Below are 14,793 nucleotides of genomic sequence, written 5' to 3'. Positions count from 1 at the left end.
GACCTTACTATCTGGCTGAAAACATCTCTAATTTATCTTTGCTTACAAAGATATAGCTTGTCAAATTCCCAGTGGGTACATTATTTTTTAACTTTTAGCTGTTAAAAGTTATTGCTACATTTTCTCTTGATTTTCATAGTTTTTCACTAATAAGTAGTGTCTACCTTACTTACCTTTTGTATTTCTCGATATTTCTCGAAATTCTTAGCACTATCTTTTTAAGCATCCCTCCCCACCATCCATTGTTTTCTCTCCTGCATATGTATATTAAAAGTTTGGTTTGTGTGGTTTTAGACAGGTTCTCACTTTGCAGCTCTAGAAAAGACCAGGCTGGCCCCAAATTCAGAGACCAACTTGCCTCTGCCACCTGATTATTGGGACTAAAGATGTGTGCCACCATACCCAGGTGCACACATGCTTTAAATCATGTGACCCAGCCACAATCTTTCGATCTTTCTTTCTACCTTTTCCTCGCTCCATGCTTCTGTTTAGATACAGTCTTTTAAATCTTGTGTTACTCTTGACTTCTGCTGAGTCTGTCTGGTGTACTAATACATCTGGTACATCCATTCAATGTCTTCTTGTTTTCTAGAAAGTACATATTATTTTGTTTTTAATATTCTCACTCTTGGTTTAAATATGCTACTTCTAAAACTAGTGTATTGTTTCTTTGTTTTCCTTATCATATTAATGATAAAGTCCTTTCCTGCTAACTCTTAATATCTCAGTTTTGTATAGAACTATTTCTACTGTCTGGGCTTTTGTTATTAGTCCCATTCTTCTTAGTAGATTGTAAATATTATGCTTCTTAGGGTAAACAGATATTGCACATTGTAAAAGTACCCCACGATGGTTTATGGGCATAGATTTGAGTCAGATATTGTACTTAAAAGGCCTGTGGAGACATTGAATGAGAGTATTTGAAGATGGTGTTTGCCCCTCTCAGGTTCAGTGGAATGCATAAATACCTGAATTAACAGTTGCCTGAAGGCTGAGCTGAGTCAAAGGTGCTTTGGAATTAGATTCCTTCTGTCTCTGAACCATCCTATTCTTGGGAATTCGCTTTTAGATGAGTACTTCAGGGTCTTTGTTTAGCCTCAACTGCACCAGATTCTATTCTGCCTTCTTCTTCTGCCCTCTCTTGTATACTTTCCCCACTGAGCTGCCAAGTTTCATTTGTTGATTAAAGGGAAAAGAGCTGTTAGTTTTATGTTAAGCCATTTCTTTTCAGGAGACATTATTCTTCTGAGTTCTTAAAGACCTGTAGATTTGATTGTATGTTGGACATTTCTCACCTCTTTTTTTGTTCTATTTGGCAGCAACATGTAGCAAACGATCACATGTTAGTAACCCTGGCCATGGTGGAAATCTCTGCTTGCTTCTCTTTCCCCGGAAGAATCTCCGATTGACATCTTGAGAACAGAATCAAGAAAATGCAGCAAGTAGTAGTTCAGACGAGAAATTCTCTCTCCATGGAGTTTCAGTTTGGTCAATTCTTACTTGAATCTTGAAAAAAATGTGTCCTTTTCAGTTTTTCTTGAGGGGTAAGGAGCATGTCCAATTCTTATGATTGTCTATATTTTATTTAGAAGCAAAATCTATTTTTCATAATTTGTAAACTTGGAATTGGTTTGAATTAGCTGCTGATGATTGACTGAAAACATTATGATTAACATTCTAAAGGTATTGGCAACAATATGGAAAGAACAAAGCAAGTCATGTCAGTTTGCAAAATAATAATCAACACTTCTACATGCAAGACTAACAGTGGTTAGCTTCTACCACAAATAGTGACTGGTCAGGTACTGACTCAAGAGGCAGAAGCAAGAATATCATTGCATGACTCTACCTTAGACCATGCAGTGAACTATGGGGCCTGCTGAACTACAGTCAAGGCTTGTCTCAAACAACAAAAACTAAAACAAATTAAAGAAACAAAATGCTATATTTGTGACGCACATGTACATAAAGGAGGTGGGCAAGAGAGGGTAGTGTTGGGAAGAAAAAATATGATCAAAGAGGAATAGGGCAGCCCTGCAGTTGCTCAGTATTTCCTGAGGTTCAGTTGCAAATTTTGATTGTGCTACTCCTCTCTTGGTTTTAAGTGACTCACTCTGCTTGAAGCACACTCTCTCTTTTATTTGTACATAGGATTAAATTGGTTTACTCTCATTTGGAACAGAGACTTTAGTTATGCTATTAAATATTTTAATATAAATTATATTATTGTCATTCTTTTTCGCTCTTAGTCTTGAAAGTTTGCCCTTAATCTCTTCTCTGATTCATTTTGGGCCTCTTGCTACATCCAATACAATCTGTCAGTTTCTCATCATTTCTAATTAGATGCTTCCAATTTTCAGGAACACTGAAAGCAACAATGTCTCATATTTTACATGAAGCATAAGACTTTTAGTGTGTTGACTTCTAGAGCTAATTTTGGATACATTCCTTGTTTTATATTAGTTTTAATAGGTAAACACCCTAAACTATTGATTTACAGTTGATTAAATCCCCTCCCCCTCTCTTTGAGACAGGGTTTCTCTCTATAGCTTTGGCTGTCTTGAAACTCATTCTATAGACCGATCTGGCCTCAAAGTAATAGGCAACCATCTGTTTCTACTTCAGGAGTTCTGGGATTAAAGGTATGCACCACTGTGCCCTGTTTGATTAAACCTTTTAAATAACTTTATTTGAATAATAATTTTACCCCAAGGAATAGTCTTTTTGTTGTCTAACCCACCTGCTTTAGTGAGTTACTTGGCCCTAGGGAGAAAAGAGAGGCAGTTAAGTTCAATAGATAAGTCAGAAGAAAAGCAATTAAACATATTATTTTTATGATAGTCAAAATAGTATGGTAATTTTTGGAATGTCATCATATTCAGTATATCTAAGTCTTCACAATGAAAAAGCCTTCTAATTGGTAACTTTAAAAATTCAGTGTACATACTTGTGTTCATAGAAAGTACTGGGTGATGTGTAAAGAGAGACAAAAAGTGGAAGGTTCCCTCAGCTCTTACAATAATTATGCAAAAGTATTCATAGGTAAGGCTTTAGTATGGCTTTCATGTGCATGTTGGCCATAAGATGAAGCAGTATTCTCCAGTCAATACTGCTGGAAGCATAATAGCCAGAGACTTGCATATAATCATAGTAGATGAGTTTTATATCTGAATTTTAAAACCATAATCAATCCTACTACTCTTCCTCCCCCCCTTTCAGGTTATTCTGGAAACTTAAATAACTACAGACTTTTGCTGTCACATTTCTGGAAGGAAAAAAAAAAAGACATCTGTGGCAGACAGGTTAAAATGGCCGCCAGGGCTGAGGTGCAAGCTCAGTTTAATGCAGAAGGAAAGGAATGGAACAGGAAGTGTTAGAGACTTGAGTTTGGACAGCTTCACACTTGCCAGCTGTCTGATATTAGCAGAGTTCCTCAAATTCTCTAAGTCTAAATTTCCTCATTCAGAAGCTGAGAATGATAATGACACTTCTCAGTGTTGTAACAATTAAATGAGGGATGTGTGTGGGACACACAGCATATGGCTTAGTGCAAAGCCTTCAGCAAATGATGATGATTATTAGTCATGAATTACAGGTATAGAGGCAGCAATGCACAGCTCGTCTTGTTTTCTCTACAAACCTAAACTACACAGTGATGCTTTTCTGGTGTCATTTGAGTTGAAAATTAAGAAAACATTCTTTAGTTTGAATATAAAAGGAAGACTTTCTATTGTTTTCTTTAGACTTGATGGTCAGTTTCATCATCAGGCTCTCTGATTTGCTTTTGTTTTAGACAGAATTCATCCTGAACAGAGTTTCCAAATAGTGCTGCTCCCTTAAGAGTTCTATATTTAATGAACTCAGTTGGCATTGCTTTCTCATCCAAAAAACTTTTCACTGCAGACAAATCCTACCCTTCCCAATGAGAAAGATTCCCTGCTGGGTGGAGCTAATCACCCAGGCAATTTATCCTGGTGATACTTTGTGGTATCTCTGAGCTAAAAATTTCCTTTAAGACTACAGTCTTGTGTTATGGGATATGTGTTTTGGGGCTTACTCGGAAGTTAGCTGCTTTGAACTGAGTTAGCTTTGAACCAGTATTAATATATTTGTGGCAGGTGTCTGTTGAAAGTGCCTGTGCTAGTTCGAATAATAAGAATGCCCCTCATAGGCTCATGTATTCAAATGCTTAGTCATCTGGCACCTTATGAAAGGATTAAGGGGTATGGCATGGTTGGAGAAGGTGTGGTCTTGTTGGAGGAAGTGTGTCTCTGAGGTGGGCTTTGAAGTTTCAGGGGTCCAAGCTAGGCCTAGTGTTTCCGCTGCCTTTGGATCTGTATCTAGGACTCTCAGCTACCATGTCTGCCTGCACTCTGCCATGCTCCCCACCATGATGATAATAGACTAAACCTCTGAAACTCCGATGAAACCCCAATTAAATAATTTCTTTTTATAACAGTTGCCATGGCCATGGTGCCTCTTCACAGCAAAAGAACACTGACTAAGGCTGTGTCTACTATTACAAAGACAGGTCTTAGACAATGAAAAACATATGTCATACAAATATATATATATATATATATATATATGTATATATATATATATATGATACTTCTAATTTTGTGACTTTTTCCTCCTCATGTTAACATGACTTGGTCACCAAACACAGAAACACAGCTCAATCAGTCCTTCCTAGGAACTAATGTACACCAGACTAGTAACAAACTGACTATCTTCTTTAGTGAATATTAAAATTTCTTAAGAAATTAGACAACATAGAAGTACTATGGCACACCTATCATCTTTCAAGTCTACTATGGAAGCCAATGAATGTGGAAAAAGGATTCTGGATCACTCAGAATTTGTGAGGATTGCATGTGTTCACTTGTCCAAATACTCCCGAAGTTCCCTTATGGAAGACACAGGAGAGAGAGAATCAAGGCCCTTGAGAGGTCTTGCATTTTCAGTGGTACCAATCAACTTTCAGAGATGGCGAGGCTATTTGAGGGGAGGAGACTGGCTATGCGGGCTGTCATTACATAGAAAAGGTTGTTCAGTGCTGGAGCCTTTGCTGATTATTTTACCTGTGGGAATTTTCAAACCACCGCAGTAAAAACATCCACCATTGGCCTTAGACTTAAAAAAGAAATGCTTGAAAGAAGTGCCTATTCAGTTCTCACATTCTGTGATTAGGACCTGCTGCTTGGACATTTTCAATTAGATTTTCACTGGATGGTGAGTACTGTGCAGGACAGTGAATTTTTCATGAGTTTTATGTCATGTTTCTTGAGGTTTCCAGGAAAGTGATAAGCCCAAGATCAAACCCTCCAAGATTATACCTGCAATTTCCTCAAGGGAGCCTTACAGCCTCCTGGTTTAGGAAGGTCCCCTAGAGGGTGGTTCTTATACCACCACGAATGACTCACTCGCTACCTGGTCTTGTCCTGCCATCAGATCAGACCTTTTTCTACCCAAGCAACTTTTACTGTTCTCTTGAACAGAAGCCCTTGGAAGAATGTGCCCTTGAAAGACCGGGAGCTTTGGAACAACAGCAGCAGGAAACCAACCAACTAAACAAAAGTCAGGAACTGGTACCCAGCAGCAGTGGGTAAGTTTCTTGTTTGACAAATATGCACTGCCGGGCAAACAGCTGCTTTTCATCTGCTTCAAGTCTGGAAAGGAATGAGTGAAATTTAGAAACTAGCTTAATGAACTGTGGCGCTTCACTGAGCTCCACCTAAATCCCTTCTGGGCTGCAGGGGCATGTTCACAGAGCTCTAATCAGGAGGTAAAGTCAAAATCTTTCTGCAAGTGGTAGAGCCTGCTGAGGGCATGGGACTGCATGCAGATCAGCTGGGGATGCACATGGGGATGCCACAGGTGTTTGCTTCTTTCCCAACACCAAGTTGTTTTCTCAGTCTCCTGCTTCTGAAACAGAAATCAGAAAGCTGCCTATAATTGTTAATATTCTCCCTTCTCCCGACTCTTGAACACATCCCTCGATCTCCCCTAGCTTCCTTATGAGACTACAATGGCAGGAAAATAGTTTCTTGGCATCCATCCAGCCTTCTTGCCCCTGAACCACACTCTGGCTCCATCCTGGTCAACGCCCCCACCTAGCGGCATAAAGTCGCCAGCTCCCGGTCCGTTTTCAATTGGCTTTTAACTGAGCTGAGCTAGTTAGTAAGATAATGAATGTGTCTCAAGCAGGTGGATGGAGTTGGAGGACTGGAGGACCGGGGCACCTTAAAATGTAGTGGAAAAAAATGCTTAATATACCGAAGTCTCTGATCTTAGGGAAAGGAAAAGGGAAAAAAATTATGGCATTTTTATCCTCTCAGCCTCTACTGCAACCCAGCTTAAACCTCTTAGTTAAAGGAGCACCCTTTCAAAGTTTGGAAGAACTGGGTTTTTTGTTTGTTGGTTTGTTTTGTTTGTTTTTTGTTTTTTCATGACACTAGCTGCCAAATTTAGTTGATCGTCATCAACCGTCTTTGCCTTTCCTAAAATGTAACTGTTGTCGAACTGGGTCTGAATTTGCCCTGTTCGTCTCCGTATTCCTAGTGTAGAGGAAACCACTCAGCATCAACTATGCTGGCTTAGAGGAGCAAGAATTCAGGGAACTTGGTTTGGGACAGTGTCACTTTCAGTGTCTTGTAAAGGTCTGGAATTGCTCCACCCTTAACACTGGAAGGCTGATAAAGCAGATGATTCTGGCTGAGCTCTGGGTTGGAGCGATTTGAGGCTTTGAAAACACACTTGCAAAGAACCTGATGATTTCAACTATACTGTGGCTCTTATTAGATCCATTCAAAATATCAAACGCAAACTTAGGCTAGCAGGAATTCTAGTGGGGACCTCTTAGTCCTTAAGACGGGAAGAATACATTGCCTTTTGATTTAAATATTTAATTCGTAAATGAACACTGTATTTGTTTCTGTTCAGATTGGAGGAAAAACCGAGGATAGGGAATCTGCTCCGGGTATAAGGACCGAGCTGCTATGTGTACTGCCCCCTATGGCAGAATCGCCACCCTTTTGCCGAGGGCAAAGGAGACAGAGTGGTGACTGTGATGGTTCAGCGACCCCTTTATTTTTCTTTTCCTGGGCGGTTTGAGTGGAAGAACTTCTTACTGAAAACTCGGGCGCTGAGCTGCCGAGCCACTGGGGCGGGAGGATGGGCGGAAGGTTTAATTTCGCTTACAGTAGGCTTCTCTTTATGACACTGTTTTACATCTTGCAGACAGCTTCTCTCCCGTTGACTCACAAAGTTAAAGGGGAGGATTGAATGACAAGCACAATTTTCTAAATGTAGATGGGGAAATTGTGTTTTTAATGTACTAAGCGTCAAAGATGTCTCAAAGCCTCAGGCGTGGAGTATAACATGCATATATCGGCTGCTTCCTTCTAAGGAAACATCACGGGTGTCTCCTAAACTGGGTGTGGCCCTCGGTGTGGGGTGAGATTCCAGAAGGGAGAGTTCAGATATTGGGGCTTGCTCCACCTACCACCATCCACCAGGAAAGAGGGAGGTGGTGGTAGGCGGAAACCTAGACCCGGACGCCCGCACTAAGTCTGTGGCAGCAACTAAGGGCGTGGGTTGACTGCGGAGCGCAAAGACTCAAAGCTCCCAGAGGCTAGAACAGGACGTCCCATTTCCCATTCCCAGCTTGAAAGGCGACTCCAAGTTTCAGGGTCGGGAGAAGGGACAAGGTGAAGAAAGCTGCGAGAGAGGGCGGTAGGACCCTGCGGGAGATTCAGTAGCAGGGACTGGATCTGGGCGGGAGGAAAAGAGGGAGGGAGGGAAGGAGAGAGCAGAAGGGAAGGTGCTTTGCAGCCGGCGTCTGCTCTCGCCGCACTGCACGAGTTGCACAGCCCGACCAGGCTGGACCCAGATATTATAAAAGGAGCCCCACCGGCTCTGAGGCTCACACCCAGCTCCCGGGCTGGCGCACACCGGCTTCCTCCCGCTCCCCCAGACACCTGCCCCCTCCCGGTGTGCGGCTCCAGGTGCCCCAGCCCCGTGCGCCCCGCGGCATGGCTCCCAGCGGCGCTGCTGGAACCCTGGAGGCGGTGACAGCGGCAGGGCGGCTCGAACAGCCGCAGCTTGGGCCCCAGAGTCTCCCCTCTGGTGGCCGCGTCTCCACGGGGCAGCTCGCTGGTGTGGCCAGCGCGTGAAAAAGGGAGGGAGTGCGGAGCTCCGGCTCCTGGCGCCGCGCCGCTGGCTCGCAGACTTCACAATCCCCAAGTCCAGGCGGCGGCCAAAGAAAGTGGCCGAGCTCCGGGCTTGGGGGTTGGGGGTGGGCTTACGGGGTGGGGATGCAAGCCCAGGACTCTGCACTGGCCTGCAAGCTTCGGTCTGCACAGCTAGGAAACTCCTGCGGGGGGAGTCTGCAGATTCCCGAGCGCCCTGGTTAGGAGAAGCTGAGACCTGAGCAATTTGGGGTAAGAGGTCCCACTAGACCCCGAACCCCCTCTTCAAGCGATACTTAGTCCTTCTCCACTGTTTGCCTCCAGGGAACCTGAGAGAAGCTGGACTGGGTGGGCCAGTGCTTTAATCACCCGAGCGAAGACGGGGCGTGGAGAGGAGCTAGCAGACGCGGCAGCAGCGCCTGGCGCACTGGAAGTGCAGGGGACGCGCCCGCGGGCTTGGTGGCCGCGCCTGTGACCTCTCCTTTGGGCTGAGAACACGGGCGGAGGAGTTACTGAGAAGCCCACGGAACTGGCTAGCCAAAGGAGACAAGCCTATAGTCTCCATGATCCTCCCGTCCTCTGTTCTTCCCCTGGTCCGCTCCATGTTCAAGAGCTGCGCTCCGCAGCCAGGACGAGGAGAGCTATGGAGGAGCAGGGTATTCAGTGCGCCCCGCCGCCTCCCGCTGCCTCCCAGACAGGGGTACCTCTCGCCAACCTCTCCCACAACTGCAGCGCCGACGGCTACATTTACCAGGACTCCATCGCCCTGCCCTGGAAAGTCCTGCTGGTTGCTTTGTTGGCGCTCATCACCTTGGCCACCACGCTCTCCAACGCCTTTGTGATCGCTACGGTGTATCGGACACGGAAGCTGCACACCCCGGCTAACTACCTAATCGCCTCTCTGGCAGTCACTGACCTGCTCGTGTCCATCCTGGTGATGCCCATCAGCACCATGTACACGGTCACTGGACGTTGGACACTGGGCCAGGTGGTCTGCGACTTCTGGCTGTCGTCGGATATCACCTGTTGCACTGCTTCCATCATGCATCTCTGTGTCATTGCCCTGGACCGCTACTGGGCCATCACTGATGCGGTGGAGTATTCCGCTAAAAGGACTCCCAAAAGGGCGGCCATCATGATCGTGCTGGTGTGGGTCTTCTCCATCTCTATTTCGCTGCCACCCTTCTTCTGGCGTCAAGCCAAAGCGGAGGAGGAGATGCTGGACTGCTTTGTGAACACGGACCACGTCCTCTACACGGTCTACTCCACGGTGGGCGCTTTCTATTTACCCACCCTGCTCCTCATCGCCCTCTATGGCCGCATCTATGTGGAAGCCCGCTCTCGGATTTTGAAACAGACACCCAACAAGACCGGTAAGCGCTTGACCCGAGCCCAGTTGATAACAGATTCCCCAGGATCCACGTCCTCTGTCACCTCTATTAACTCCCGGGCTCCGGACGTGCCCAGTGAGTCCGGGTCTCCCGTGTACGTGAACCAAGTCAAAGTGCGAGTCTCAGACGCCCTGCTGGAAAAGAAGAAACTCATGGCCGCTAGGGAGCGCAAAGCCACCAAGACCCTAGGGATCATTTTAGGAGCATTTATCGTGTGCTGGCTGCCCTTCTTCATCATCTCCCTGGTGATGCCTATCTGCAAGGATGCCTGCTGGTTTCACATGGCTATTTTTGACTTCTTCAATTGGCTAGGCTATCTTAACTCCCTCATCAATCCCATCATCTACACCATGTCCAATGAGGACTTCAAACAAGCGTTCCATAAACTGATACGCTTTAAGTGCACAGGTTGACTTGTCAATGGCAGTGGGGTCGCCTAAGCGACCTTTGGGGACCAAGTTGGGTCTTTTCACAGGTAGGTCAAATCTACTTTCCCTGTTACTGGGTGGAAGCAAGGCTCTCTCTCCTGGGCAAGGGCAATGGATCCTCAGAGGCCTGGCAGAAGCCTGGCTGCTCTGAGAGAGCTCTCTGGAATGTGAACAGCGCAAACTACTGATGATGAGGAGCTTAGCTTCCTCCACTCCAAGTCCGGGCTCAGCACAGATCCTCCAGCAGCCAATCACACAAAAGGTTGCAACTTTTTAACGTTGTTGATGGATGGGTATCCCTGCCCCATTTTGTATCATAGATGTTGTTGCCCTCTAAGCCAGTAGCACTTGTAGGTGTTGTCTGAAGCCTGTCGGAGACACCTCTGCATACAGCCTGGCAGTACTTGAACTAGACATTTAAATACCCTGTGCTCTGGGGAGAACTCTGTGTTACAGCTTAAGTTTAAAACACTTTGGCATCCTTCCGTCTTCATTTATTTATTTAAGTTTGGTTGGAGAAACTTGTGGATTTGGTGCTTCAAACACTGAATGTGGCTTGGACGGCATAGAGCAACCTTGAAGAGTTAACAGCAAAATTCCGATGCTAAGATCTCTATTTTTATTACGATCAAAAATTATATGGGGGTGGTGGGTGGGCATGGGAGAGGGGAGTGTCACCCTGAGACTCAACACCTAAGATTGTTTGTTTTCTGCAGATTTCTAATTTTTTTAAATTTCTGTTTAGTGATCGTCAAACTACAGCTCTAACAATTCAAAACATGATGTGTGCTAGTGCCAAAGTCTGCAGGCTGCTTTGTTTTCTAATCTCATGCTTTCTAAGTCATTTTACACACTTAAATCCCCACCGATGGAGGATAGGCTGGGTTGCTCAGCCCAACCTGCTGCTGTCAGAGGAGTTCAGCATGTGGATTAGAGTTGTGTACGGTTCCTTAATAAGAAAGTATCTTTCTTCCTTATCCAGTTCCTTGATGCGTGGAGGAGACTGAAGAAACACAGGCGATTTCTTATATAATTAAGGAATGAAGGAGGAAATAGGAGGATGTATATTTTTGACTTGTAAAAAAAAACTTAAAAATTGCATGAGATAATTTTTGATAATCATTTGCACTCTCTCCCATCTGTGATTCCTTTGTGTGTGAATTTATAAAGTAACCAAGAGAACTGGTTTCCCTGTCCAGAAATCTTCGAAATGCAGCCAGATCCCCTAAAACTATTAAAGTGTGTGTGTGTTTGTGTGTGTGTGTGTGTGTGTGTGTGTGTGTGTGTGTGTGAGAGAGAGAGAGAGAGAGAGAGAGAGAGAGAGAGAGAGAGAGAGAGACTGAGGTTCCAGCTTGTTTTGTCCTTACTATTGAAGTTTGGGCAGGAAAAGCTAGGAAAATTACACATTAGAAATTTAGAAAAGCCAAGAGAGCCTGAAAACAAACATATTTTCTTTATAAACTTAGAGAACCAAACCTCAGGCTTACTAAATAACCAGGAAACTGGCAAGCCTTCTAGCCTTGGAAACATGTTAGTGACCTGCCACTTCAGTGACTATAACATCAGAAATAACTTAAGCATATCTCTTTTTCTAAGTTTCAATAACACTCAGTAATTTTGGATTCACTTTAGGGGGTATACAATACAGTAAAATCACATACTCGAAGATGGAAAAAAATGCACTTTCCTAATAAAAAGAGGCAGTCCTGAAGGGTTAACTGTAAGAACAAATGTGTATGTGGAATGTTTAATATGCCAAAGAAGAATCACAGTCCTTGCTTCAGAGGCTGTCTGCACTGGGGACCTTTTGTCTGCAGAAGGAAGTTGTCTTTATAAAATGGATCCACTCCCTGCGTGAAGCTGCCCAGTCCAGATCATCAGACAATATATGTAGTGAGCTGAATGATACAGCTTGCCTACTGTGCAGACCTTCACATTGGGTAATGACTCTTGAAAAGATGCTATTCAAAAGTTCACATGTACTGTAGGTTAAAAAAAAAAAAAAAAAAAAAAGGGAATTTCAACCAATCTTATACCTGACACTGGAGTAGGATGAAATCTTAGGCATTAGATAATCCTATAGACTGGGATCTATAGTTTCTTCTGCTGGATCCCTAAGCTTCTTGGTTTGTTTATGCTTTGTGACATTTCTCCTATGGAGCGATGCACATAGAGCATGGCATTTGTTTTTTTATATTGTTGATATGTTGGTCTTCTGTTTATGTAGCTGTGTTTTCTTGGGGCCTAAGAGGCAATTAAGTAAACTTCTAAGAGCCTTAGGGGAAAATTAATGGAAACAAATAGCCACTTGCAAATGATTTCTTTATAGGGCACCTACACTGATTGTGTAATTATGTTAACAAAACATGGTCAATTTAGTCAAATGGGTTGTTTGCCATTTTGTAAATCACCCACCTTAATTATTGCTTGAGTATTTGGCTGAACTGACTGAATTTGGGGCATCGTGTATCAAATAGAAGCTTGCAAACCTTTGTAGTGATAAGAGCTCTAGGATCATCATCCAGCATTCACATGATTATGCAAGGTGTATATTCATCCCAGGGATATGCAGTTAGGACTGCTGAGCCCCTCTTCAGTTCCTATTGCATATAAGCGTAGTTTGTTTCATAAAATGAACACATTTTTTTGCAGAACATACAATGGGAGATGGAAATGTTTAACTTACATAGAAATGAAACTATATTTTCATTGACTATGGTAACAAATACCATTTTCCATATTGTTTAATTGCACAAAATTTCACTCAAGTATATGAATGTATACTCATCTAAAATTACGAATATTGTCTTGTGTTTGTAGGAACTTTAGAGTTTCCTTTTAAAAAAAAAAAAATGGACCCTGCACCCATGGAATGAATGTTTAAGGAATTCAACAAATTTCCTATAGAACAATATTGTTCCCTTTTCCTCTCTGTTATCTTAGTTTTGTCTTCTTTAAACGAGAAGCACTGGGAGGAGTGTCGCTCACTCAAGCAGTAATGTCTCAGACTGTGTGTATTTGTTGGAGTTCTGTGTCTGAAATCGCCTTTGGTATTTTACCTCTCAGAAAATGTGTAATTGGAAAATTAATTTAGGTATATGATGAAATAAAAGTCCTTTTTGTGTTCGAAAAAGTGTTTAGTAGTAGTTCTGTTATTATGGGAAGACTGGGTTAACTGATTCTGGGGCTCTGCTTTGAAGTTTGAGTCATCACAAGAGGACCGATGACAGTTGGCAGAGTAAGGGATGGCCATGTGTCGCCATGGTTTGGCGAGTTCAGGTTACGTGTGTAGGAAGAGTTTGAAAGGAATTTTGTACTCTGTAAAGAAGGAAAGTCCCATTTGCTATCAAAATACTCTCTAGATCAGCATTTTTTAAAGGAGACCCTCCTGAGTGTTCTGGAATCTGAGGATTCCAAGGCCCTGTGTGGTGACTAAAATACAAGAGGAAAGAAAGGAGAAGGTGAGTGAAAGAAGACTTGATTCTGACCTCAGGGGAGGTTGAGTGATCTAAAGAGCTAGCCAGGAAGGTCACTTCTGGAGCCAGAATGTCCTAAGTCTCAGTAATAGATGTAGGTGGTAGACATGTGGCTTTCTTTCCAAAATATCATCTAGTTTTAAGTTGTTGCAAAGACTTAAAGTCTATATGTATGGAATAAGAAGGTTGACCTTGGAAGTGGCGAGGGATTCAGAAATCTTTCCTCTTCTTAGTCATTTCTTCTAGGTTCTTCCTTCACAGGAAAGCACTTTAATTGAAGTGTAGAAAATCAAGGTTATCTGAGAGTGTAGACTGAGGAAGTTTTAATTTGCTGAAATTGGGAGATCTCGCCTAACTTAGAAGTGATTCAGATTAGCAGTTTTCTGCAACCACTACTCTTGGCTGGTGATTCCTGGTCCAAAGTTCAAAGGCAAGAAATGCTTTGCTGGAGCTAGAGGGTCAATGAGAAATATCCAGTTTCCGATGGCTTTCTTTCATTCCCTTTAAGCACTCTTTCCTGTCTTGTACAGATGAACGGCTGTCATCTCCAATCCACATTCTCTGGCCGCATTCACACCCCCTTCCCATCACCTCATTTTCCTCTTTTAGTCATAACCAACAATGATGCGTAGAATTTTTATTTTAGTTCTGAAGGACTGATTTGGAAGCCAAGAATTTTTACATTATATAAAAGGAAATTGTTGCTCCAAATGCATATATATGTGGAGGAGGTAAAAGCTTTCAACTGGAGCTTCTCCTGGAGTTTTCAGAAGGGAAGGGTGTGGGAAGGAACTGAAGTGCCTGCAACTCCGGGCCGTCCACCAGGGGGCAGAATGCCTCTGAACGTCAGCCAATGCTGCTGCTTCCAGTTAAGGCTGTCTCAGTTCACTTTTGTGATTTGCAAGTGACATGAACTCCTCTAGGCTCAGTGAAAACTAAGCTCCCTGAGTCTAGACAGAGTCTGTTGGGTCCATCACTGATTCAAAAGTAGCAGATTTTTCAGAATTTCAAACTCAGGCAGACAATTTTTCCAAAAACACACTCCAAGTGTGTATACTCAGTTATTTCCTTAATTTAGTTTTTATATTGTGGACTTTTATTAATATGGCATGGAATGAACTCAGAAGTTAGGAGACACATTTATTTAAAAAATAAATCAAACTATTTACTTAACATTTGCCACTATTGTGATTTTTTTTATCTCTTTCTATCTTCCTTCCTTCCTTCCTTTCTCTCCCTCTCCCTCTCCTTCTCCCTCTCTCTTTCCCTTTCTTTCTTTCTTTCTTTCTTTCTTTCTTTCTTTCTT

At 43.2% G+C, this 14,793-nt stretch overlaps 1 protein-coding gene across 2 annotated transcripts; it reads left to right on the top strand.

Moving 5' to 3' along the window:
* The first annotated feature begins 7,566 nt into the window (after nt 1-7,566).
* Htr1b (5-hydroxytryptamine receptor 1B) lies at nt 7,567-13,138 on the top strand. 2 transcript variants are annotated; one of them, XM_031344804.1, is made up of 2 exons: nt 7,567-7,712; nt 8,517-13,138. In XM_031344804.1, exon 2 carries the CDS (start codon nt 8,836-8,838, stop codon nt 9,994-9,996), a length of 1,161 nt encoding a protein of 386 aa, XP_031200664.1. In that variant the 5' UTR covers nt 7,567-7,712; nt 8,517-8,835; the 3' UTR covers nt 9,997-13,138. The 2 variants fall into 2 exon arrangements, with proteins under 2 accessions (XP_031200664.1, XP_031200665.1); XM_031344805.1 differs by having other exon boundaries at nt 7,567-7,737.
* The last annotated feature ends 1,655 nt before the right edge of the window (nt 13,139-14,793 follow it).

This window comes from Mastomys coucha, unplaced genomic scaffold, assembly GCF_008632895.1.
Source record: "Mastomys coucha isolate ucsf_1 unplaced genomic scaffold, UCSF_Mcou_1 pScaffold23, whole genome shotgun sequence".
NCBI lineage: Eukaryota > Metazoa > Chordata > Mammalia > Rodentia > Muridae > Mastomys > Mastomys coucha.
This window is presented reverse-complemented; position numbering and strand designations above follow the sequence as displayed.

Bases quoted from the DNA above. Each gene is read 5' to 3' on its own strand.
- Htr1b (XM_031344804.1), top strand. From the start codon at position 8,836: ATGGAGGAGCAGGGTATTCAGTGCGCCCCGCCGCCTCCCGCTGCCTCC.